The following is a 27320-nucleotide window of genomic DNA, read 5'->3' on the forward strand; positions in this document are numbered from 1 at the left end:
ATTTATATATGTCAAATTGGTTTTGGGATATATTGAAATTCTATGATAAAATAATATAAAATATTCCTACATTTTAAACTGTAAGAACGCTCTTTATACTTAAAAACCATTCAGAAAATCAAATAAATGCCTTCATTAATATTCTTACTTCACATTCAAAATGTGTTTGTGAAAGCTACAGAAATAGCAAGAAACCTTTAAGAAAAGACGTTTAAAACAGGACTTTCGTTTAAAAAAATTATCTTTCCTAATGTGACACTTAAGTTAGATAGCAGAGTATTCAATTATTTCAGTCTTTATCAGCCAATTTTGCTTATTTGATTATTTTATAAATACTTATTTTTTCACTTTATCGGTAATATACATACGAAATATAATATAGATAAGTTGTGAAATTACAAAAAAATTTCATAGATATTTCTATGGTCAAAAGTTAATTAAAATGCCATAAGGTTTAAACGTAGGTTCCTTTTACAGATAATTTAGAAGAAATACTACACAGTAAAAAAATCAGAATATAATTCTGGGAAAAAAGTAACATTTTAGTAAGACAATTTTTTTAAAATGTGCTAGAAATGTATAAGAAATATTTTTTTTAATATTATTTATTTAATTAGGTAATTTAGTTTCAGATACTTAATAGAGAGCTGGCATGAATTAACCCGAAAAAGAGAGTGAACCTCTTCCCCATTTAAAGCCCAATAAGCACAACAATTAAAATATAAATTTGACATCAGAATATACATTCGTTATTATTCAAATTTTTTAATTATCAGAAAAAATCTATACGATTTCATATTAGCCAAATCTCATTCACTACTGCTTTTGCAAGCTAAGTAAAATTATATGAATACTACGAAACAATGATACATTGTAAAGAATGCCAATAATGTTTTAAAACAGGTCATAAATGATTATCAACATATTATGTGGCTGTAGAAAAATAGATTATCAGAAAATAAACTTGTGAAGTTCATCAGGAAGTGTGTTATGACGCCGTAACATGTTACAGTCAAGTACGACTAACTTGTTGCGAGGAGTTTTAATTCAGTATATAAACCCACCGATGTCAGTTTGTCCGTATCAGTGTCTATCAAGCTTTAAGTTCTCAGCCAGCTCTGAAGTAAAAAGAGGTATATCTACTGTTCTGTTTTATAAATTGTGTGTGAATTTACTTGGATAAAACGTACAAAAATGGATAAGTAACATTTTGCAGATATCGTTTCATTTTAGCTTTAATATCTACATTAGCCTGTTTTAGGTACAAATATAATAGTAATAAAGTTTTTAGTAATAACATAATTGATATATTTAGCCTTACGCTCCTTAATTGATCCATTTTTTAAAATCAAAACTAGTTATATGTAAAATTTGCATAGTTAAAGTACATATTCGCCTTATTTATTCAAACATGGTAGTTATATACGTAAAAGCAGCTTTTTAAAACTCAAAAAATTGAATGCAATTAGATGGATGTAATATTGTTAATGTACTTACTTTATAACGTCTGTTTTTTTTTCTTCAACCAGTTTTTAAATTTCAATTTTATTTTTCCCCTTTATGCTAACAATTTTTACTAGAATTTTAGTTCAAGCAGAGAGATAAAAATAGTTAATTATTCGATTTTATTTCCCAGAATTTTGCGTTGATTTCATCACTCTAATTTTATTCAGATTACCAGTATTAGAATAAGAATTCGTAGTTTGTTAAGAATTCATTTTTTATTATACCCAATTTTACGTAAGAGTTGCTACAATTTTTTCCATTAAGAATTTAAAGAAATAAATAACATTTATTTTTCATTTGATTTTTCATCACTGAAAAACTAATTAAAAGATAAGTATGATTAAAAATAACCTTTCCTTTTATTTTTTAAAATAATATACTAAATTAATATCCCCTTCATTTTTTAAAAAAATATATTGAATTCATAATAAATCAAAGTTCAACAGAACTTATTTCTTTTCCTCGAAAGCTTGCATTGAAATTAAAAAGATAAAAATACCCTAAAAAGAAATAACAGCAGAAAAAATTAGAAGTATTTGTATGCAACTGACAAGCATCGTTAATAATAACATAATTTTTTTATTCCCTATAATTTTCGGTTTAGTTGCATTTGAATGTAATATAAACTAATAAAAAACAGAAAAAAAATGAATTAATATTATAATCGTATAATATATAAATATAAGGTTTATAATAGTAATTGTAAAGTTTAAGTAAATAGTCATATTTTGTGTAGTTATTTTAAATCTTCGAATTTTTCCCGACAGACGCTGTTAAACTAACAACTAACATAATAAGTATTTTTGCTGTACCTACAAAGGAAATATAACTGTTTAGTAAAATGATTTTTATACGCAGCAGATCAATTTCAATTATCAAATTTACTATTTTCATTTATCTTAAATAACATAATGAAACGTTTTAGAGATGACTTAAATATTATTTTAACTTATAAAAGGGATTTTTGCGATATGCTTATTATTTCTAACGAAAGAAATTGGATAAAGAATTTTCTGTTAAAACTATTGTTACTTTACTGCAATAAATAAATTTAGAAAAAAAAACTTGAAAAAACTCAGAAATTGTTTTTGTGATAGGAGGAAGAAACAAAAAAAAATTCTGAGACAAGAAAAGCATCTTAGTTCTTTTAAAGGAAATATAATTTAATAAATTTTTATATTTTTAGTCAATAATATAATATTAGTTTTTACTTCCAATTTTATTATCATGACTAATGTGTTTCTTTTGTCCCTAATTTCTGTAATTCGAGACTCGGTGGCTCACCAATCAGGCACCGCAGGTTCAAATATCAACGATAGAACATCAATTCGATTTCTACTTTTCACTCGCACCGACCGCAGTGCTGATACAAAATATCATCAGTGGATGACGGATAATGGATTTAAATCCCTTTACCGTCGGGTTAACGATAAGAGGTTTTCGTGGTTTTCCTCTCCATGCAACGCAACAGCAAAGTTTGAAATAAAAACTCCATGATTTTAATTTTTTAACAATGTATGCTCTGGAAGTACCCTTGTCTGCTGGATAGGGCTTAATATACAAGGCTACAGAGCTGGACATTAATAGTTGTAAACTCAAAATTGAGTTAGATTTCAACACCGATTATAAAATAAAAATCTACCTATATTTCATATCTGAATAAATATAATTAACTAATTAAAATGTTAGAAAGTTGTTGAAAGTTCCTGCAAAACTTCATAAATACTTAAGATTTTTATTATTTTTTTTCAGATGGTGCTCAACATGAAGGCCAGTTTGGTCTTCTTAGTAATGTTGGTTTACCTGGTTTCTGCTGATCCTATACCAGAGCCAGGACCAGAACCGCAGTAAGTTTTGTTATAATGAGTATATTTTGTTACGTAAATAAAAAAAAGGAAATTAGGGAATAAGTTATAAGAGTTGCAATTTAATTTTGACGCAAACGTTAAAGAAATACTGACAAATTTTTTCTTCTGATTTTCTATTATAGAGTCTTCAAAATTAAATGCATTTAAAATTTATCTAATATTTATTTTGTATAAATCACTTGTTTTACATGCTGTAAAAACGCAGCTGACATTTAGTATAGAAACGAAATTAACAAAGAATATAGGTCATATTTCATAACAATTTACTAGATCTTAGTTAACAAAAACTACATATTAGGTTAAAAATATGTCTCATGAAATACCTGATACACATTAGATATTTTTTTTGAAATGAATGAAATTTGCATTCAGCGCAGAAAAAAAATGGGATACCTTAATAACTGTTGATCAAATGATCGATCTTTCGAGAATTAATATGCAATCTTAACAGTTCGATCGGCTAACCTTAAATGCGCTACACAGTAAAAAATTCCGGATCTAATCAAATTACGGTATAAAGTACTGGTTGCATCGTCCGTGAAGTCCATTTTAGTGTAAAGTATTATACTGTTTTTCACAGTCATATTTATTTAATTCGTGTGATTCTGTGATTTTACGGTAATTTGTACCATAAAAATTAGGGTACATTAGATTTTTTGTTTCACAGCATGTTCCGGAAATAAATTTTGGGTAAAAAAGAACCAGCTCTATGAGTTTCTATATTTTTTACAGTTATTTGATCTGAAATTTTTCACAGTGAAATTAATTTGTATACAGGACATTTTAAGTTATGAAATCAGACAAAAGTATTTCTTCTAATTAAATATGCCTTTTCTCTCGATAGAATTAAATTTTTCAAATTAAAAAATGAAGAGTAGCCATCATTTAGAAAATATCACCCCTATCGTTTTTCAAGGAGAGCATTCAAAAATTTGGAGTTTTTGTACCATTAAAATAGCTTTTTAGTTCTTGGAAATCTAACCGTTAATCTAACCGTTGGAAATCTAACCAATGTTTATGTTATTCTAAACCTATATATTGCATAAATCTTATAAAGTATCCTAAAAGAAATTTACTTAGCGCATTGTGTATCCTTGTTGCTACTATTTACAAAAAAACATTATTTTATTTTTATTTTTAGTCATCATGAAGAAAAGAAGCAGGTTATTGTTATAAAAGATCAAGCTGAGCATCATCATCACCATCACCACCATCATCATCATAAACATGGTCATGACCATAAGCACGGGCATGAACATAAGCATGATCACAAACATGGTCATGATCATCATCACAAGCATGGACATGATCACAGTCACAAACATGGACACGATCATCTCCACAAACATGGGCATGATCATCATCACAAACACGGGCATGATCATCACCATAAACATGGTCATGATCATCATCACAAGCATGGACACGGACATCACCATAAACATGGTCATGATCATCACCACAAACACGGCCATGATCATCACCACGGACATGACCATCATCATAAGCATGGACATGACCACAAACATGGACATCATCACCTGCACAAACATGGACACGATCACCATCACAAACATGGACATGATCACCATCACAAGCATGGACACGATCACCATCATAAGCATGGACATGACCATCAACACAAACATGGACATGATCATCATCACAAACATGGCCACCATCATCTTCACAAGCATGGGCATGATCACCATCACAAGCATGGACATGACCACCATCATGGCCATAGCCACCATCACAAGCATGGACATCATCACGGCCACCATCATGGACATCATCACGGCCACCATCATGGACATCATCACGGCCACCATCATGGTCATGATCACCACCACAAGCACGGACATGATCACCACCATAAACACGGACATGACCACCATCACAAGCACGGACATGATCATCACCACAAACATGGACACGGCCACCATCACAAGCACGGACATGACCACGGACATCACCATAAACATGGACATCATCACGGCCACCATCATGGACATCATCATGGTCATCATCACGAAATCAGTCACCATCACGGTCACCATGGTCACAGTTTGGGTGGATCCAGTTATGGCGGTCTTGGTGATCATAGTGGTTTCTTTAATCTTGGAAGTGACTTTAAATTGTAAATTCAGAGATAAAATGACTTATTTAACTAAAGAAAGTGGCAACATCTTAACAGGTAAACATCAAGCACTAGGGGTATTTCCAATGGTCAGGAAGTTTGATAGGAGTATGCCTCTAGCTTTCCATCATCCATGCATATTTTATCATTAAATAGTAGATAAAGTGTATTAATAAATCAAATGTTTTTTAAGGATGAAGGACTATGATCAGTTTTGTCCCCCTAGCTCATATGGTATTATTTATTGTCCTGGGAACGGTGTTTATAATCGCTTTAAATCTAAATCTTTTATAAATCATTGCACAATTAATTAAAAGTTTGATAACTCATTATAATATTATTTATATTGAAACACACTGTGATAGCAGGATATTCATTACTAGCACAAAGAACAACCATGTGTTGTTACAGCCAAATAATTGTTTGGTGATGATAATTTTTCTTTTAAATTATTGATATTTATTTATTTATGATTTCGTGTATAAGTGTATGAATGTGACATTCTTTTGTGTAAATTAATCGGCTGATGGTTGAATAAAAATATAGGTTTGCTAAAAAAAATGTTTTATTTATTTACATAGTCCATATTAGTAGAATATTCAGAAGAAAAAAATATATGTATTGCGAACAGCTTAACTGTTTTTCATATGTGATATACATCTTCTACATTCCTCTCTGTTGACTTAATTTCTTTCAATTTAAAATTTAATCAACTCAAAATTTATTAAAATTTATTATTAACCAAATTTATTATCCAGAAGAACAACCACATCATTTATAATACAATTAATCTTAACAATGAACTAAAGTTGTGATTTTAGTCAGCAAAAGATTTTTGCAAGTTGCTCTTCAAAAAGTTTTTCCATAAGTATAGGACCTAATCAATCACATAAATTTTTTTCTCCCAAACGATATTATTTTTCAAACCAAAATTACGTTCATAAAATATTTGATATTTTTCACTAAAATATTTATTTAATTATTCATTAGTTAACGGTATTGCCAATATTTCACTTTAAAGAACAATAATTTTGTCAAAATTTGTTGCGAACTTAAACGCGGATAAAACCTGTCGTTAACAAGTTCTTTAAAAGTTTGTTCTTCGTTATAATTTTTTTCTAATATAATTCATTAAAAGCTTTGATAATAGATAGTTGACATTGAAAATTAAAAAAAAAAACGCTTTATTACAAAATAGAATTTAACTTTTTAAAAAATTTTCAATTTTGTAATAAATAGTAGTTTTTCAAAAATTTAGTCATTTCAAGTTATTTTCATATTATAATCATCCTATAATTTTAGGTCATGATAGGTTAGGCTAGGTTTGTAACTATTTGGTTAGTATTTCTTTTTTCAAAATGATACTTGCCCTTGATTAGATAAAGTTATAATAAAGTTTACGCTGCATTCTTTACAAATTGAAACAAAATAAGTTAAACAAAAATTTATGGCATTATTTATAATCTGATTAAAACCTATAGACATTTACTTTTCTGTTTACATATTGCTTAGTTAAAATTTATGTTGTGAAGAAATCGTACAATATCCGTAAATTGAACACTCTTTTTATTTTTAGCATTTATCTAAAAGTATGAATATTAAAAAGGAAAATTTTGTGTAAAATAAGGGTATTAGGTAAAAGTAGGCTTGCCAAAATTGAAATCTTCGTGAAAAATACCCAGACAGAAGCACAACGTTACAAAAAACGTTACTTCGTTTTTTTGAATTTTTTACCTGCTTAAATTAAAACTACGCCATGGATAGAAAATTTTGTAAAAGTTTGCATGTCCTGTTTGTTAATCCAACAAAATACATGTCCGAAAAAAGTTTCCCGGGTTAAAAAAATGCTTAAAGCATGTCAATGAAATAATTTGGACATATCTATCAGCAATCTATCTAACGAATTCTCTGATATTAATAGAATTATATGTACATTAACATTTTTATTTGTAATAAGTAAAATTATTCAACATTTTTAACAAGGAAATGTTAAGTATGAATGAGTAGTATTGCTGGAGTACCATGGTAGTATATGGTGCATTGCTCAACGGTTATTTTACATGAAAACACATCAAAGGAACTAATTTTCTGCTGTTGCAAAAGCTAATATAAATTTCTTGTTTTACACCTAATTCGCATTAGCTAATCTAAATGCAATGCATTATTATAAGCAAACAAGCATTATTAACAGCCGATTTAAACTCTATTGGCAAATGCAAGGCTTCAACATGTATACGTCGTCACGAGTAAAACATTCAAGGTTCAATGGGCGAAAGCTTGAAAGTTCTACCTCACCAATGCTTCTTCTCATTTAATTATTTACTTTTCTGACTGCCCCGAGAAAAATTTAACAGTCAAAACTACGAAAAAATGAGGAAATTTGCAGTGTATCTAATTCCATACAAACACCAAAAAACTCAGTAATTTTTAATGAAGTACTTTGATAATGATTTTGCTAAGATCAACAATAAATATGGTTTCATAATAAATGATAAATTTCGGTAAATGTAATAAAATTTGGTAATTTTATCATGATTCATTAGAGCAGAACATAAATCACTTACTTGGTTGGATTTACTTTTCAGTTTTGTATTTACTAAATGTGTGGTAATAAGAACAATGATTTTGAAAACCAGAATTCCTGGTTGACAGTTACTATTTGAACGGAAAAATTACCAAATGAATGGTTTAAAAACCGTAAATTTCAGTTTATAAACCAAAATTATGCTGAATTTTCTTACCATAAATGTCATTACTATACAGGGCGGTAATTCTACCAGATTTCTTTTTCTGCACGTGAACAAGCTGCATCGCTAAGCAATATCAATTCGATTCATCTCCCTAGATCTTCTCTCACAGGCAAATTCAAAAGTTCCAATTAATGATCTAATGATCCATCAGTCGCAATGTTCAATTGCAAATGATGAATCTAAGTTTGAAGATTCTAAACCAGTTTTTCTGGCATTTAATTGTTAATTTTCTCCCTGATAAAGCTGCATCAAGAGAGAATTCATAGGATATTTCTATGTCCGACCGGAAAATGGAGTAAAAATAAATGTCCAATTGCAATTTTTACATAAACTGGAATTACGGGCAGTATATTTTACATTACCCACACCATACATTAATTAAAACAACTACAATGGTTATCGTTTGAAACTTGAAATGTTCAGATTAGGAATCTACTCAAAATTTTTAAACCTATCAGAGAGAAAACAATAGTATTTCAAAACTTTTAACATAATATATATATTTTTTATGCTACGTTTCAAACATAAACTATACAGTGAAACGTAAAACTATGCATACCCTAGGAATTTCTGTTAAATCTAATTTTTAATATGATCTTTAGTAAATATATTAACTGCATTGAAAAAAGAATATTGAAAGAGATTATTTAAAAATCAAACAATTAAAAGGCACATGTTGGATAACTTATGAAAAAAAAATTGCAAAATACCTTTCATGAAAAACAAATTTTAATTTCCCAATTTTCAACAAAAACGTATTTAATAATCGCATAAATTCTTCGATTAATGAAGTAAATTTTTTTTGCATATTATTAGAAATGCTTAGAATGAAATAGTTGCAAAATCAGTTTTATGCCAGCCGTTATGAGTTTCTAGTTGCAATTCATTCTTATTATTATATGGCGACTGTCCACAAACAAACATTTTTTTAAAAATTTTTCCAAATGTTTTCCATTAGATTTTGGTCAGGGTAGTAAGATGTAAAATTCATAACGTCAATTTTACTTTGTTTGAGCCAGCTATTAGTTCTTGTTCTAGAATGTATGAAAAGGTTTACTTGTTGAAAAACAAGCTTAGAATTTTTATACCTTTTCAGAAACGTTGTGTGTTTGTCTTTTAGAGCTATTTGATAGTCCTTGCTCATCATTGTATAAAATGAAGGCAAAGTTAAGTATACCTTGTTTACTATAAATTCTTCAAACGTCATGATGATTTCTCCCGAAAAATTTCTTTTTGAAAAATATTTCTTGTCGCAATACTCATCTGATCTGCCTTTTTTAACCACTAAAAACAGTCTATAAGAGACTATACAGAAAATAATGTTTTAATTGCAACAAGAATTGGTTTCCTCGGTTTACTTTAGGCTCCCCAAAACATTATGACTTCTCAAGGAAAATATTTTTTTAATTTATCTTAAATAATAAGAATATTCATGTGATCCGTCTAAACGACTTTTTTTTCAGGACTAAAAGCAGTCTATAATGAAATATAATGCAGGAATAACATTTTCGTTACAACAAAAATTGATGTTCTGATACTTGTGAATCGGTGCTGATTTTTTTCGACAGAAGTTTAGTCTTGAAACTTTGTGATGAGATTTAACTCTTCATTTTAGAAACCCCAATGTCTGAATTCCGCTTTGTTGCCCGAAGAACTGTATACGTAAAGGCATCAAGTTACTTTTCTCTTCTGACTTTATTAACATTTATCGACATATTTAATAATTGTTCGAATAACACTGACTTTATTAACATATATCGACATATTTAATTACTGTTCGAATAACACTGACTTTATTAACAGAACTTTATTAACTTAACTGACTTTATTAACAGATATCGACATATTTAACACTGTTCGAATAATATCACTTCTAAACGAAGAGAGTGCTTATGAGGATGACGTGTATATTTATTTAACTCACAATTGTGCTGTTTTGTCAAAAAAAAAAATTACTAGGTTTGCAATTGGTATAAATCTTAGTATACTGTAGCACTCTAGGCGAAAGCCATTTTATAGCACCCAAAAATTAAATTAGAATTTAAAATTTTTTAGAGGAACCGAGCAAAATAATAAGATTTATATTTTACCCCAAAAGAAATTAGAAGTTAAATTTGTGAAACAAACTCTACTTCAATTAATTGTGATCTTTTAATTAAATAATTTTACATTTCAATTATAAAATATAAAGTTATTATTGCGATCAATAACTTATTATTCAATCATTACTAGGGATCTTTTAATTAAATATTTAATTATGATGCAATACTATGTTTGTTGTCAAAAAATTATTAGTAGAAGTGAAGCGAACTGAGGGTGTAGATATTGCTTAACATATTGTGCTAATTTTTTTGCCTACCATGTGTTAATTTTAAGCGGCAAAATTCTGAATGGTATTCCTTAATATAAAAATATCCTAAAAGCAACCGCCATAAATAAAGATATGCTGAATAGAGAGTACGATGAAAACAAAGGTTAGTTTTCTATAATTATTTTGAGAAATATTGTTTATTTATTTTGCTATAAATAACATCACGGAAAATGATCCGCATCCCAGAAGAATGCATCGAACAGAGTATAAATTTCTTCCGTAGAAAAAGGACATTATATTTATTTGTGAACACTGAGGATTTTTATTTTGAAATTCTAAATTATTTGAAGACTAGAAGGTCTTGCAGTAATAAACCAGTTTCTTCTGAATTATTTCCCACTTTTTGATTTTACAGAGACCATACATATATAATTGTTACAAAGAAAGGTGGAAAATACAGATTTTAATAGGAAGCTCCGTTCTCTGCTTTCCACCCTCAACAAACCCCATAATTGTCTTTCGTTAATTATTTCTTTTTCTTACTTAAAAATCAATATTTTCCGCAAAAGAAAATTAGATTTCGCCAAAAATTGCATAATTATTATAATTTTATGTAAGAACACTTAAAATGTTAAATGTAACAAAATAAACGACTCTCTGTACGTGAAAAATAATCAAATGTAAACGAAAAATTTTAAATTTTGGAAAGCAGAGTGCGTTGTTCAATAAGAAAACTAAATAAGAAGTAATTTCACTCATTAACTACGTAATAGCAGCTCAAATATGAAACAGTTTGCATCTATAGTAAATTAAGCCTTTTATATTTCTTTAAAAGTTTTCATATTAAATAATAAGACTTATATCTGGCTACAAGTTTTTCTCTAGACCGGATAGCATGGTTGGTAGGGCGTTGGACCCATGTTCAAGAGGTCGTGAATTTGATCCTCGTCTGTCAAATTGATGGTGGTTGGTGCAAGTTAAATCTATTGAGTCACAAAGTCTTCCAGTAACAAATAATTCTTCTGGGAGTACTGAATTGGAGATTGATCGTTCTCTGGTTCAGGTCAAAAGGAATATCTGTGAATGAATGGATGTATGAATGGATCCACTCTATATGCGGGTTGTGACATATGTGTGTAAAAAAATCGCACAAATTTACTTTCTCGCTACCTTCCTTTTTCATGAACAAAAAAAATATCCTAAGCAACTCTATTTTCCATTGAAATCAATAATTTTTTTATTATTTAAACTCATTTAATCTTGCATTAATAAAGAATTGATCCATGCTCAATAAATTTTACATATTATTAACTTTATTAGGCACAAAGAATTCAATCATATTAAGATAAAATCAGTAAAACGTAAAAATTTCGAAAAATGACTTCAATTTTTCATTTTGCCATAATTTAATTTTCATTCGATCACTTTCAGAAACTATGCAATGATATTTATCTTACATTTTACAATGTGCTTTTGAAAGTTCAGTTTTTTAATTCAAGAATTAAAAACTTTTCTCTTTTTCCTGTATGTCTAAAGACATATTTATAAATTTAATAAATTAAATTTCCTTCTCAATATTTTTTCATGTTACAAACTTTTAAAATTTGCTTAAGAAATTATAACTTAACCAATGTAGTCAAGTATAAAAATTCTCCTTATATTATTGTTCCTTTAAAAAAAATACTCGATTTAAAAAAAAAATTAACACACGAAATCATTTATATATATCATGTTACGAATTATTTATATGTCACGAATTATTTATATATGTCAAATTGGTTTTAGGATATATTGAAATTCTATGATAAAATAATAAAATATTCCTATATTTTTAACTGTAAGAACGCTCTTTATACTTAAAAACCATTCAAAAAGTCAAATAAATGCCTAAATTCCTATTTTTATTTCTCATTTAAAATGCATTTGTAAAGGTTATAGAAATAGCACAAACCTATAAGACAAGACATTTAAAACACGACTTGAGTTTTTAAAAATTATCTTTCCTACTGTGACATTTAAGTTAGATAGCAGAGTATATAGTGCCAGAAGAATGTGAAAAAGTTTCATGCGAAAATGTTTATTTTAATGTTAATGTGATGTATTTTAATGTAATGTGAATGTAATGTATTTTAATGTAATGTGAATGTAATGTATTTTAAAGCGTGTTAGAATATGAAAATGTTAATGTATTTTAAGGTTATAGAAATAGCACAAACCATTAAAACAAGACATTAAAAACAGAATGAACAAACCTTTAAGACAAGACATTTAAATTTAAAAAAATTATCTTTCCTACCGTGACCGTAAGGTGCCTTCCCACCGTAAGTTAGATAGCAGAGTATATAGTGCCCGGAGAAGGAGAAAATGTTCAATTATTTCAGTTTTTATCAGCCAATTTTGCTTATTTGTTTATTTTATAAATACTTGTTTTTGCACTTTACCGGTAATATACATACGAAATATAAAATGTGATAAATTGTGAAATTACAAGAAAATTTCATAGACATTTCTATGGTCAAAAGTTAATTAAAATGCTGTAAGCCTTAAAAGGGGGTTCCTTTTACTGACAATTTAGAAAAAATACTACATTGTAGAAAAATCCTGATACAATTACGGTAAAAGGCATCGGTCTTCAGGGCGTCAGTACTCTTTACTCTAAAATCAATTTTTACCAGAACATGTTAAGGAACAAAAAAAAATATGTTATACTGAAATTTTTACAGTAATAATTACCGCAAAATTACTGAAATATTCTAATTAAATAAATATTACAGTAAAAATTAAGTTTTTAACGGTAAAATATAATTTCGGATGATGCACCCAAAAAGCCGGTACTGTATATCGTAATTTGATTTGGAATTTTTTACAGTGTATACACTTAAAGGCTTAAACTATCTATAATTATAAAACTGTATTAAAAAAATGCGCAAAAAAAGCATTTTTAAAAAGAAGTGTGATTTTCTGATTCAGTATTTTTAAAATATGTTAGAAATGTATAAGAAATATCTTTGCAAATTTAAACACAGCAGTGAAAATATAAGTTAGACATTAGAATATACATTCGCAATTTTTCAAATTTTTTAATTATGAAAAAAATCTATACGATTTCATATAAGCCAAATTTCCTTCACTATTTCTTTCTCAAAGTTCGTAAAATTATATAAATACTATGAAACAATGATGCATTGTAAGCAATACCAATAATGTTCATAAAACAGGTCATAAATGATTATCATCATCTTATTTGTTTGTAAAAAAATAGATTATCAGAAAATAAACTTGTGAAGTTCATCAGGAAGTGTGTTCTGACACCGTAACATGCTACAGTCAAGTACGACTAACTTGTTGTGAGGAGTTTTAATTCAGTATATAAACCCACCAATGTCAGTTTGTCCGTATCAGTGTCTATCAAGCTTCAAGTTCACAGCCAGCTCTGAAGTAAAAAGAGGTATATCTACTGTTCTGTTTTATAAATTGTGTCTGAATTTACTTGGATAAAACGTACAAAAATGGATAAGCAACATTTTGCAGCTATCGTTTCATTTTAGCTTTAATATCTACATTAGAGTATTTTAGGTACAAATATAATAGTAAAAAAATTAGTATTATAATAGTAATAAAGTTTTTAGTATTAACGTGCTTGATATATTTTGTACTACGCTTCTTAATTGATACATTTTTTACAATCAAAACTAGTTGTATATAAAATTTATATATTTAAAGTACATAATCGCCTTATTTATTTAAACATGGTAGTTAAATACGCAAAAGTAGCTTTTTAGAACTTTAAAAAAAGAATACCATTAGATGGATAGAATATTATTATAATGTACTTACTTTATAACATCTGCTTTTCTTACTTCAATCAGTTTTTAAATTTTCATTTCATTTTTTTCCCTTCATGCTAACAATTTTTATGACAATTATTGTTCAAATAATGAGATAAAAATAGTAAATTATTCGATTTTATTTCCCTGAATTTTACGTTGATTTTATTATTTAATTTTATTCAGATTACCAGTATTGTATTCGTAGTTTGTTAAGAATTCATGTATTTTATTATACCCAATTTTACGTAAGAGTTGCAAATTTTTTTTCCATTGAGATTTTGAAGAAATAAATAACATTAATTTTTATGTTGAATTTTCCCCACTGAAAAACTAATTAAAAAATATGTATCATTAGAAATACCCTTTCCTTTTATTTTTTAAAATAATATATCAAATTGATATCCTTTTTATTTTTATTAAAAAATATATTACATTAATTCTAATTCGAAGTTCATCAGAACTTATTTCTTTTCCTCGAAAGCTTGATTCGAAGTTAAAAAGAAAAAAAACCCGAAAAATAAATAATAGCAGAAAAAAATAAGAAGTATGCAACTGACAAGTATTGTTAATAATAACATAATTTTTTTTCCCAACACTTTTCATTTTAGTTGCAATTGAATATAGTGTAAACTAATCAAAAAATGTAAATTAATATTATAATCATAATATATATATGATTTTTGGTTTATAATAGTAATTGTAAAGTTTAAGTAAATAGCCATATTTTGTATAGTTATTTTAAATCTTTGAATTTCTCCCGACATACGCTGTTAAACCAACAACTAACAGAATAAGTATTTTTGCTGTACCTACAAAGGATATATAACTATTTAGCGAAATGATTTTTATACGTAGCAGATCAATTTCAATTATCAAATTAATATTTTCATTTATCTTAAATAACATAATGAAACGTTTTAGAGATGATTTAAATATTATTTTAACTTATAAAAGGGTTTTGCGATTTGCTTATAACGAAGGAAATTGCATAAAGAATTTTCTATTAAAACTATCGTTACTTTACTGAAATAAATAAATTTAGAAAAAAAGAACTTGAGGAAACTCATAAATTGTTTTTGTGATAGGAAGAAAGAATAAAAAGAGAAAAAAAAATTCTGAGACAAAAAGGCATCTTAGTTCTTTTAAAGGAAATATAATTTACAAATTTTTATATTTTTAGTCAATAATATAAAATCAGTTTTTACTTCCAATTTTATTATCATGACTAATGTGTTTCTTTTTTCTCTAATTTCTGAAATTCGAGACTCGGTGGCTCAGTGGATAGAGAGCACCCTTCCCAATCAGGCACCCCAGGTTTCGAATATCAACGATAGTAGATCGATTCTATTTCAACTTTTCACTCGCACCAACCACAGTGCTGATACAAAATATCATCAGTGGTTGACGGATTATGGGCTTAAATCCCTTTACCGTCTGGTTAACAACAAGAGGTTTTAGTCGTTTTCCTCTCCATGCTGCGTAACAGCGAAGTTTCAAATCAAATCTCCATAAATTATTAAAATGTTTATATTTTATTCAAATGATTGCGCTGTAGAAGAACCATTGTCTGCAGAATAGGGTTCAAATTTACGAGGCTACAGTGTTGAACATTGATAATTGTAAACTCAAAATTGAGTTGGCTTTCAACACCGATTATGAAATAAAAATATATTTATATTTCATTTCTGAATAAATCGAATCAACTAATTGGAAAGTTGCTAAACGTTCCTGTAAAACTTGATCAATGCTTAAGATTTTTATTATTTTTTTTTCAGATGGTGCTCAACATGAAGGCCAGTTTGGTCTTCTTAGTAATGTTGGTTTACCTGGTTTCTGCAGATCCTATACCAGAACCAGAACCGCAGTAAGTTTTGTTATAACGAGTATATTTTGTTACGAAAATAAAAAAAAGGAAATTAGGGAATAGTTGTAAGAGTTACAATTGAATTTTAAAAGCACACGTTAAAGAAATATTACTAAATTTTTTCTACATAATTTCTATTACTTAGCTTCAAAATTAAATGCATTTAAAATTTATCTAAATAATATTTTGCTTAAATCATTTGTCTTAAATGTTATTAAAACGCAACTGATATGTTGAATAGAGTTCAAATTAACAAGGAATATAGATCATATTTAACAACAATTTACTAGATCTTAGTTAACAAAAATGACATATTAGGTTAAAAATATGTTTCATATTGTGTCTCGTGCCTTAAGAAATACGTGATTTACATTCGATATTTTTTCTTATGTGAATGAAATCTAAATTATGGGCAGAAAAAGTGATGATACCTTAATAACTGTTGAGTCATTGATCGATCTTTTGCGCATTAATATGCAATCTTAATAGTTCGATTGGCTAACCTTAAATATGCTACACAGTAAAAAATTCCGGATGTACTCAAATTATTCAACTTAAATACAAGAATTTAGAAAATATCTCCCTTATAGTTTTGCAAAGAGAACATTTAAAAATTTGGAGTTTTCGTAACATTAAAATAGCTCCTTAGCTCTTGGAAATCTAACTATTAGGTAAAATGTTATCCGCGCCGTTATCCATACTTTACGCATTGTGTATCCCAGCTGCTACTATTTACAAAAAAAAAATTTTTATTTTTATTTTTAGTCATCATGATGAAAAGAAACAGGTTATTGTCATAAAAGATCAAGCTGAGCATCATCATCACCATCACCACCATCATAGTCATAAACATGGTCATGACCATAAGCNACCATAAACATGATCACTCCCATGGTCATGACCATCATCACAAGCATGGACATGATCACAGTCACAAACATGGACACGATCACCTCCACAAACATGGGCATGATCATCATCACAAACACGGCCATGATCATCACCATAAGCATGGCCATGATCATCATCACAAGCATGAACACGGACATCACCATAAACATGGTCATGATCATCACCACAAACACGGCCATGATCATCACCACGGACATGACCATCATCATAAGCATGGACATGACCACAAACACGGTCATCATCACCTGCACAAACATGGACACGATCACCATCACAAACATGGACATGATCACCATCACAAGCATGGACACGATCACCATCATAAGCATGGACATGACCATCAGCACAAACATGGGCATGATCATCATCACAAACATGGTCATCATCATCTTCACAAGCATGGACATGATCACCATCATAAGCATGGACATGACCACCATCATGGTCATAGCCACCATCACAAGCATGGACACGATCATCATCATAAGCATGGACATCATCACGGCCACCATCATGGACACCATCACGGCCACCATCATGGTCATGATCACCACCACAAGCACGGACATGATCACCACCATAAACACGGACATGACCACCATCACAAGCACGGACATGATCATCACCACAAACATGGACACGGCCACCATCACAAGCACGGACATGACCACGGACATCACCATAAACATGGACATCATCACGGCCACCATCATGGACATCATCATGGTCATCATCACGAAATCAGTCACCATCACGGTCACCATGGTCACAGTTTGGGTGGATCCAGTTATGGCGGTCTTGGTGATCATAGTGGTTTCTTTCATCTTGGAAGTGACTTTAAATTGTAAAATCAGAGATAAAATGACTTATTTAACTAAAGAAAGTGGCAACATCTTAACAGGTAAACATCGAGCACTAGAGGTATTTCCATTCGTCAGGAAGTTTGATAGGAGTATGCCTCTAGCTTTCCAGCATCCTTGCATATTTCATCATTAGATAGTGGATAAAGTGTATTATTAGGTCAAGTGTTATTTAAGGATGAAGGACTATGATCAATTTTCTCCCCCTAGCTCATAGGGTATTATTTATTGTCGTGGGAACGATGAAGTTTGTGTTAATTATTTTTTTTAATTTTTATTATCGTTATGAATCTAAATCTTTTATAAATCATTGCACAATTAAATAAAAGTTTGATTACTCATTATAATATTACTTATATTGAAAGATACTGTGAGAGCAAGATATTCATTATTAGCACAAAAAACAATCATCTGTTGATACAGCCAAATAATTGTTTGTAGATGATAGTTTTTCTTTTAAATTATTGATATTTATTTATTTATGATTTTGTGTATAAGTGTATGTATGTGACATTCTTTTGTGTAAATTAATCGGCTGATGGTTGAATAAAAATATAGGTTTGCTAAAAAAAATGTTTTATTTATTTACATAGTCCATATTAGTAGAATATTCAGAAGAAAAAAATATATGTATTGCGAACAGCTTAACTGTTTTTCATATGTGATATACATCTTCTACATTCCTCTCTGTTGACTTAATTTCTTTCAATTTAAAATTTAATCAACTCAAAATTTATTAAAATTTATTATTAATCAAATTTATTATCCAGAAGAACAACCACATCATTTATAATACAATTAATCTTAACAATGAACTAAAGTTGTGATTTTAGTCAGCAAAAGATTTTTGTAAGTTGCTCTTCAAAAAGTTTTTCCATAAGTATAGGACCTAATCAATCACAGAAATTTTTTTCTCCTAAATGATATTTTCCTGGGAACAGGAAATATGTTTTTAGGGGCACTGTTTATAGGGGTCCTGTGTAATTTTTCAAAAAAAATTACGTTTATAAAATATTTGATATTTTTCACTAAAATATTAATTTAATTATTCATTAGTTAAGGGTATTGCCAATATTTCACTTTAAAGAACAATAATTTTGTCAAAATTTGTTGCGAACTTAAACGCGGATAAAACCTGTTGTTAACAAGTTCTTTAAAAGTTTGATCTTCGTTATAATTTTTTTCGAATATAATTCATTAAAAGCTTTAATAATAGATAGTTGACATTGAAAATTAAAAAAAAAACGCTTTATTACAAAATAGAATTTAACTTTTTAAAAAATTTACAATTTTGTAATAAATAGAATTTTTTTAAAATTATAGTCATTTCAAGTTATTTTCTTATTATAATCATCCTATAATTTTAGGACATGATAGGTTAGGCTAAGTTTGTAACTAATTGGTTAGTATTTTTTTTTTTCAAAATGATACTTGCCCTTGATTAGATAAAGTTATAATAAAGTTTACGCTGCATTCTTTACAAATTGAAATAAAATAGGTTAAACAAAAAATTATGGCATTATTTATAATCTGATTAAAACCTATAGACATTTACTTTTCTGTTTACATATTGCTTAGTTAAAATTTATGTTGTGAAGAAATCGTACAATATGTGTAAATTGAACACTCTTTTTATTTTTAACATTTATCTAAAAGTATGAATATTAAAAAGGAAAATTTTGTGTACAATAAGGGTATTAGGTAAAAGTAGGCTTGCCAAAATTGAAATCTTCGTGAAAAATACCCAGACAGAAGCACAACGTTACAAAAAACGTTACTTCGTTATTTTGAATTTTTTACCTGCTTAAATTTACACTACGCAATGGATAGAAAATTTTGTAAAAGTTTGCATGTCCTGTTTGTTAATCCAATAAAATACATGTCCGAAAAAAGTTTCCCGGGTTACAAAAATGCTTAAAGCATGTCAATAAAATAATTTGGCCATATCTATCATTAATCTATCTAACAAATTCTCTGATATTAATAGAATTATATGTACATCAACATTTTTATTTTTAATAAGTAAAATTATTCAACATTTTTTAACAAGGAAATGTTAAGTAGGAATAAGTAGTATGGCTGGAGTACCATGGTAGTATATGGCGCATTGCTCATCGGTTATTTTACATGAAAACACATCAAAGGAACTAATTTTCGGCAGTTGTAAAAGCTAATATAAATTTCTTGTTTTACACCTAATTTGCATTAGCTAATCTAAATGCAATGCATTATTATAAGCAAACAAGCATTATTAACAGCCGATTTAAACACTATTGGCAAATGCATACGTCGTCACGAGTAAAACATTCAAGGTTCAATGGGCGAAAGTTGTAAAGTTCTACTCCACCAATGCTTCTTCTCATTTAATTATTTACTTTTCTGACTGCCCTGATAAAAATTTACCAGTCAAAACTGCAAAAATATGGGAAAATTTGCAATGTATCTAATTCTATACAAACACCAAAAAACTCAGTAATTTTTAACGAAGCGCTTTGATAAAGATTTTGCTAAGATTAACAATAAATATGGTTTTATAATAAATGATAAATTTCGGTAAATGAAATAAAATTTGGAAATTTTATCATGATACATTAATGCAGAGCATAAAATTATTTACTTGGTTAGATTTACTTTTCAGTTTTGTATTTTTTACTAAATGTGTGGTAATAAGAACAATAATTTTGAATGCCAGAATTCCTGGTTGACAGTTACTATTTGAACGGAAAAATTACCAAATGAATGGTTTAAATGCCGTAAATTTCAGTTTATTAACCAAAATTATGCTGAATTTTCTTACCATAAATGTCACTACTATACAGGGCGGTAATTCTACCAGATTTCTTTTTCTGCACGTGAACAAGCTGCATCGCTAAGCAATATCAATTCGATTCATCTCCCTAGATCTTCTCTCACAGGCAAATTCAAAAGTTCCAATTAATGATCTAATGATCCATCAGTCGCAATGTTCAATTGCAATTGATGAATCTAAGTTTGAAGATTCTAAACCAGTTTTTTTAGCATTTAATTGTTAATTTTCTCTCGGATAAAGCTGCATCAAGAGTGAATTCATAAGATATTTCTATGTCCGACCGGAATGTGGAGTAAAAATAAATGTCCAATTGCATATTTTACATAAACTGGGATTATAGGCAGTATATTTTACATTACCCACACCTTCATTAATTAAAAAAACTACAATGATTATCGTTTGAAAATTGAAATGTTCTGATCAGGAATCCATAAAAAATTATGCAACCTAAACCTATCAGAGAGAAAACAATGGTATTTCAAAACTTTAACATAATATATATATTTATTATGTAACGTTTCAAACATAAACTGTACAGTGAAACGTAAAACTATGCATACCCTAAGAATTTCTGGTAAATCAAATTTTTAATATGATCTTTAGTAAATATATTAATTGCATTGAAGAAAAAATATTGAAAGAGATTATTTAAAAATAAAACAATTAAAAGGCACATGTTGAATAACTTATAAAAAAAAATAATTGTTGCGAGATACCTTTCATGAAAAACAATTTTAATTTCCCAATTTTCAACAAAAACATATTTAATAATCGCATAAATTCTTCTATTAATAAAGTAAAAATTTTTTTTGCATATTATTAGAATGAAATAGTTGCAAAATCAGTTTTATACCAATCGTTCTGTGTTGCTAGTTGCAATTCATTCTTATTATTATATGACGACTGTCCACAAACAAAGATTTCTTTTTAATTTTTACAAATGTTTTCTATTAGAATTAGATCAGGGTAGTAAGATGTCAAATTCATAACTTCAATTTTATTTTGTTTGAGCCAGCTTTTAGTTCTTGTTCTAGAATGTATGGAAGCGTTTTCTTGTTGAAAAACAAGCTTAGAGTTTCCATACCTTTTCCGAAACGTTGTGTGTTTGTCTTGTAGTGCTATTTGATAGTCCTTGCTAATCATTTTACAAAATAAGGGCAAAGTTAAGTTTACCTTGTTTCCTATAAATTCTCCAAATATCATGAGGATTTTCCCCGAAAAATTTCCCGTTGAAAAATATTTCTTGTCGCAATACTCATCTGATCTGCCTTTTTTGAATTAATAAAAACAGTCTATAAGGGACTATATACACAAAATAATGTTTTAATTGCAATAAGAACTGGTTTCCTCGGTTTACTTTAGTCTCCCCAAACCATTATGACTTCTCAAGGGAAATATTTATTTTCATTTATCTTCAATAATAAGAATATTCATGTGATCCGTCTAAACGAATTTTTTTTTCATGACTAAAAAGAGTCTATAATGAAATATAATGCGAGAATAACGTTTTCGTTGCAATAAAAATTGATGTTTTCATACTTGTGAATCGGTACTGATTTTTTTCGACAAAAGTTTAGTCTTGAGACTTTGTGATGAGGTTTCACTCTCCAGTTTAGAAACCCCAATGTTAGAATTCCGCTTTGTTGCCCGAAGAACTGTATACGTTAAGGCATCAAGATAGTTGGGCAGTGAAGCCTGGTCGGTAGGGCGCTGAGCCCTTGTCCGAGAGTTCGTGGGTTCGCACCCCGCCGGCCGAAGACTCCCCATGTAGTAAAGTGGCTGATGCACGTTAAATCTGTCGAGTCTCAAAAATCCTCCCAGTTCCCATAACAAATCAATACCTCTGAGGGTACTGGATTGGAGATCGATCGTTCTCTGATTCAGGTCAAATGTACGATCTGTGGATGAATGAATGGATGTATGAATGGGTCCGCCCTATAAACGGGTGTGACGTATGGTGTAGCAGAAGTCGAATTCTTGGCCATAGATGGCGCCACTGGAAATCAGGAACAATCGCACCCGCTCTGCCTAAACATTCATACGTCAACAACAATCAAGATAGTTTTCTCTTCTGACTTTATTAACATATATCGACATATTTAATAATTGTTCGAATAAAACTGACTTTATTAATTGAACTGACTTTATTAACAGATATCGGCATATTTAATTATTGTTCGAATAACACTGACTTTATTAACAGAACTTTATTAACGGAACTGATTTTATTAACAGTTTTCGACATATTTGACACTGATCGAATAATATCACTTCTAAACGAAGAGAGTGCTTATGAGGATGACGTGTATATTTATTTAACTTACAATTGTGCTGTTTTGTCAACAAAAAAAAATTCTGATATAACATAGAAAAAAAATCCGGCTTTCTTAAGTTATCATCAGCATAAAATACACAAATAAAGTATTTTTTTTGTTTGTGAAATTATCTCAGCTTGTTACATATTAATACTTGTAGCTATATTTCTTCTTTTACGATACATACATTTAAAGATTATTTATTATTATTTCTTATATTTGTTCTTTTCCGTTTATACTTTATTTAATTTGATATTATTCGTAACATTTAACGATAAACGCGTTTAAAATGGAACCCATTGGTGGAGATAAGACACCGGTGTAACTTTTATATATTGTTTCCTGACAGTCTAATTACAAGTAAAAATTCATTTTAGTTTCCTTTAATTAACAGTATAATAGTTCTTTGACAGCCTAATAGTTACCAGATTATCGGAATTATATTTTATTTAAAATGTAAAATACAAAAAAAGCAGTGTTTAATTTTTTATTTATATTGAAAAAATTTATCAATAATTGATTTTGTAAATTAATGAAATTTCAATGAAGAATTTCTGTTTCTTTTAGATCTAAATAATTACAAATAAGTGCAAATTTGAAAAAATATTGTTTGGAGGTAAGCATGGTTTGAAAATTTCCTCCCTTTAAAGCAAAATTGGCTTTAATGGTGTCCGATGATGTATTTCGTAACAAAAATTTATCAAATTTCTAAATATAATATTTTCTACTTATTTTTACCAAAATTAATACAAAATAACGAAAAAAAAGTATGAAAAGTATATTTAATGAAAATTCTGCTTCAAAGGGTTAACTTATTAACTTATTCTTCAAGCACTAAAAAGAAAAAGAAAGTTGCATTTATATCTATAAACACTTTATGTACTACAACTGTGACCAGTTAACAATTGTCATTAAAGGATTAGATAGATATTGTAAAAAAATTAATAGGTTTGCAATTGGAATAAATCTTAGTATACTGTATCACTCTAGGCGAAAACCATTTTATAAAACCTGAAAATTAAATTAGAATTTAAAATTTTTTAGACGAACCGAGCAAAATAATAAGATTTATATTTTACCTCAAAAGAAGTTAGAAATTAAATTTGTGAAGCAAACTCTATTTCAATAATTGGGATCTTTTAATTAAATAATTTTATATTTCAATTATAAAATATAAATTATTATTGGGATCAATTACTTATTATTAAATCTTTATTAGGGATCTCTTAATTAAATATTTAATTATGATACAATAATATGATTGTTGTCAAAAAATTATTAGTAAAAGTGAAGCGAGCTGAGGGTGTAGATATTGCTTAACAGATTGTGCTAATTTTTATGCCTACCCAGTGTCAGTTTTAAGCGGCAAAATTCAGAATGGTATTCTTTAATATAAAAATATCTTAAAAACAACCGCCATAAATAAAGATATGCTGAAAAGAGAGCATGATGAAAACAATTATTAGCATTCCATAATTATTTTGGGAAATATTATTAATTTATTTTGCAATAAATATACGACGCAAGATGATCTGCATCCCAGAAGAATGCATCTAACAGAGCAGAAATTTCTTGGATAGAAAAAGGACATTATACTTATTTGTGAACTTAACACTGAGGATTTTTTTTCCTTTGATTTTCTAAGTTATTTGAAGGTTTGAAGGTCTTGCAGTAATAAACCAGTTTCTTTTGAATTATTTCTCACTTTTTGATTTTACAGAAACCATACATGTAAAATTTGTTACAAAGAATGGTGGAAAATATAGATTTCAATAGGAAGCTCCGCCCCCTACTTTCCATCCTCAACAAACCCCATAACAGTATTTCGTTAATTATTTCCGTTTCTTACTTAGAAGTCAATATTTTCCGCAAAAGAGAATTAGATTTTGCCAAAAATTGCATAATTATTATAATTTTATGTAAGAACACTTAGAATGTTAAATGTAACAAAATAAACGACCATCTGGATGGGAAAAATAATCAATTGTACAAGAAAAATGTTAAATTTTGAAAAATAGAGTGTGTTATTCAGTGAGAAAACTAAATAATAAGTAATTTCACTCATTAACTAGGTAATAGCAGCTCAAATATGAAACAGTTGGCATCTATAGTGAATTAAGTCTCTTATATTTTTTTAAAAATTTTCGTATTAAATAATAAGACTTATATATAGCTACAAGTTTTTCTCCGAACCGGATAGCATGGTTGGTAGGGTGTTGGAACTATGTTCAAGAGGTCGTAAATTTGATCCCCGTCGACCAAATTGATGGTGATTGGTGCATGTTAAATCTATTGAGTCACAAAGTCTTCCAGTAACGAATAATTCCTCTGGGATTACTGAATTCGAGATTGTTCCATCTCTGGTTCAGGTCAAAATGAAGACCTGTGAATCCGCTCTATATGCGGGTTGTGACATATGTGTGTGAAAAAAAAATCGCGCGAATTTACTTTCTCTCTCCCTTTCTTTTCAATTAGCAAAAAAATTCTCCTAAACAATTCTATTTTCCATTAAAAACAATATTTTTTTTCATTATTTAAACACATTTAATCTTGCATTAATAAAGAATTAATCAATGCTCAATAAATTTTACACATTATTAACTTTATTAGGCATAACGAATTCAATCATATTAAGATAAAATCAGTAAAACGTAAAAATTTTGAAAAATGACTTAAATTTTTCATTTTGCCATAATTTAATTTTCATTCGATCACTTTCAGCAAATATGCAATGATATTTATCTTACATTTTACAATGTGCTGATGAAATTTTAGTTTTTTAATTCAAGAATTAAAATTTTTTCTCTTTTTCCTGTATGTTTGTTTAAAGACATATTTATAAATTTAATAAATTAAGTTTCCTCCTCAATCTTTTTTCAAATTACAAACTTTTAAAATTCCTTAAGAAATTATAACTTCTCCTATGTAATCAAGTATAAAAATGTTCCTTATATTATTGCTCCTTTAAAAAAAATTAAAAAATACTCGATTTAAAAAAAAATGAGCTCACGAAATCATTTTATTGTACTTTCTGGAGATATTTTTTATTTATGTATATCCAATTGGTTTTAGGATATATTGAAATTCTATGATAAATTAATAAAATATTCCTACATTTTAAACTTTAAGAACGCTCTTTATACTTAAAAACCATTCAAAAAGTCAAATAAATGCTTACATTCCTATTTTTATTTCACATTTAAAATGTGTTTGTGAAGATTATAGAAATAGCACAAACTATTAAGACAACACATTTAAAACAGGATTTCCGTTTAAAAAAAATTTTCTTTCCTACTGTGACACTTAAGCTAGATAGCAGAGTATATAGTGTTTAATGTGAAAATGTTAATGTATTTTAATGTGAATGAAATCATTTTAATATAATGTAATGTATTTTAACGTGTGTTAGAATGTGAAAATGTTAATGCATTTTAAGGTTATAGAAATAGCACAAACCTTTAAGACAAGACATTTAAAACAGGACTTTCGTTTAAAAAAATTATCTTTCTTATTGTGACACTTAAATTAGATAACAGAGTATATAGTGCCTGGAGAATGTGAAAATGTTTAATGTGAAAATGTTAGTGTATTTTAATGTGAATGTGAATGCAATTTTTTTTAATGTAATGTGAATGTAATGTATTTTAATGTGAATGTAATGTATTTTAACGTGTGTTAGAATGTGAAAATGTTAATGTATTTTAAGGTTATAAAAATAGCACAAACCTTTAGGACAAGACATTTAAAACAAGACTTTCGTTCTAAAAATATTATCTTTCCTACTGTGACACTTAAGTTAGTATATAGTAGAAGTATATAGTGCTTGGAGATTGTGGAAATGTTTAATTAGTTCAGTCTTTTTCAGTCAATTTTGCTTATTTGTTTATTTTGAAAATACTTATTTCTGCCCTTTACCTGTAACATACATACTAAATATAAAGTGTGATAAATTGTGAAATTACAAAAAAATTTCATAGATATTTCTATGGTCAAAAGTTAATTAAAATGCCATAAGGTTTAAACGGGGGTTCCGTTTACAGACAATTTAGAAACAATACTACATTGTTAAAAAATCCGGATACAATTACGGTAAAAGGTATTGGTCTTTAGGGCGTCAGCACTCTTTACTCTAAAATCAATTTTTACCAGAACATG

The 27320-nt window shown here is 28.4% G+C and overlaps 2 protein-coding genes across 2 annotated transcripts; one reads left to right on the forward strand and one right to left on the reverse strand.

The window, feature by feature from the left end:
- The first annotated feature begins 1096 nt into the window (after window positions 1-1096).
- LOC110282201 (cation channel sperm-associated protein 1-like) lies at window positions 1097-5660 on the forward strand. The gene is made up of 3 exons (XM_021145124.3): window positions 1097-1133; window positions 3259-3353; window positions 4516-5660. The coding sequence occupies exons 2-3, from the start codon at window positions 3259-3261 to the stop codon at window positions 5516-5518; spliced, it is 1098 nt and encodes a 365-aa protein (XP_021000783.2). The 5' UTR covers window positions 1097-1133; the 3' UTR covers window positions 5519-5660.
- Window positions 5661-17063: 11403 nt separating this feature from the next.
- On the reverse strand, window positions 17064-23095 carry LOC139425045 (uncharacterized). The gene is made up of 3 exons (XM_071178040.1): window positions 23043-23095; window positions 21470-21566; window positions 17064-18005 (listed from the first exon to the last, which is right to left on the reverse strand). The coding sequence occupies exons 1-3, from the start codon at window positions 23093-23095 to the stop codon at window positions 17064-17066; spliced, it is 1092 nt and encodes a 363-aa protein (XP_071034141.1).
- Between the last annotated feature and the right edge of the window lie 4225 nt (window positions 23096-27320).

The sequence above is a fragment of the Parasteatoda tepidariorum genome, chromosome 2 (genome assembly GCF_043381705.1).
Source record: "Parasteatoda tepidariorum isolate YZ-2023 chromosome 2, CAS_Ptep_4.0, whole genome shotgun sequence".
In the NCBI taxonomy this organism is placed as follows: domain Eukaryota; kingdom Metazoa; phylum Arthropoda; class Arachnida; order Araneae; family Theridiidae; genus Parasteatoda; species Parasteatoda tepidariorum.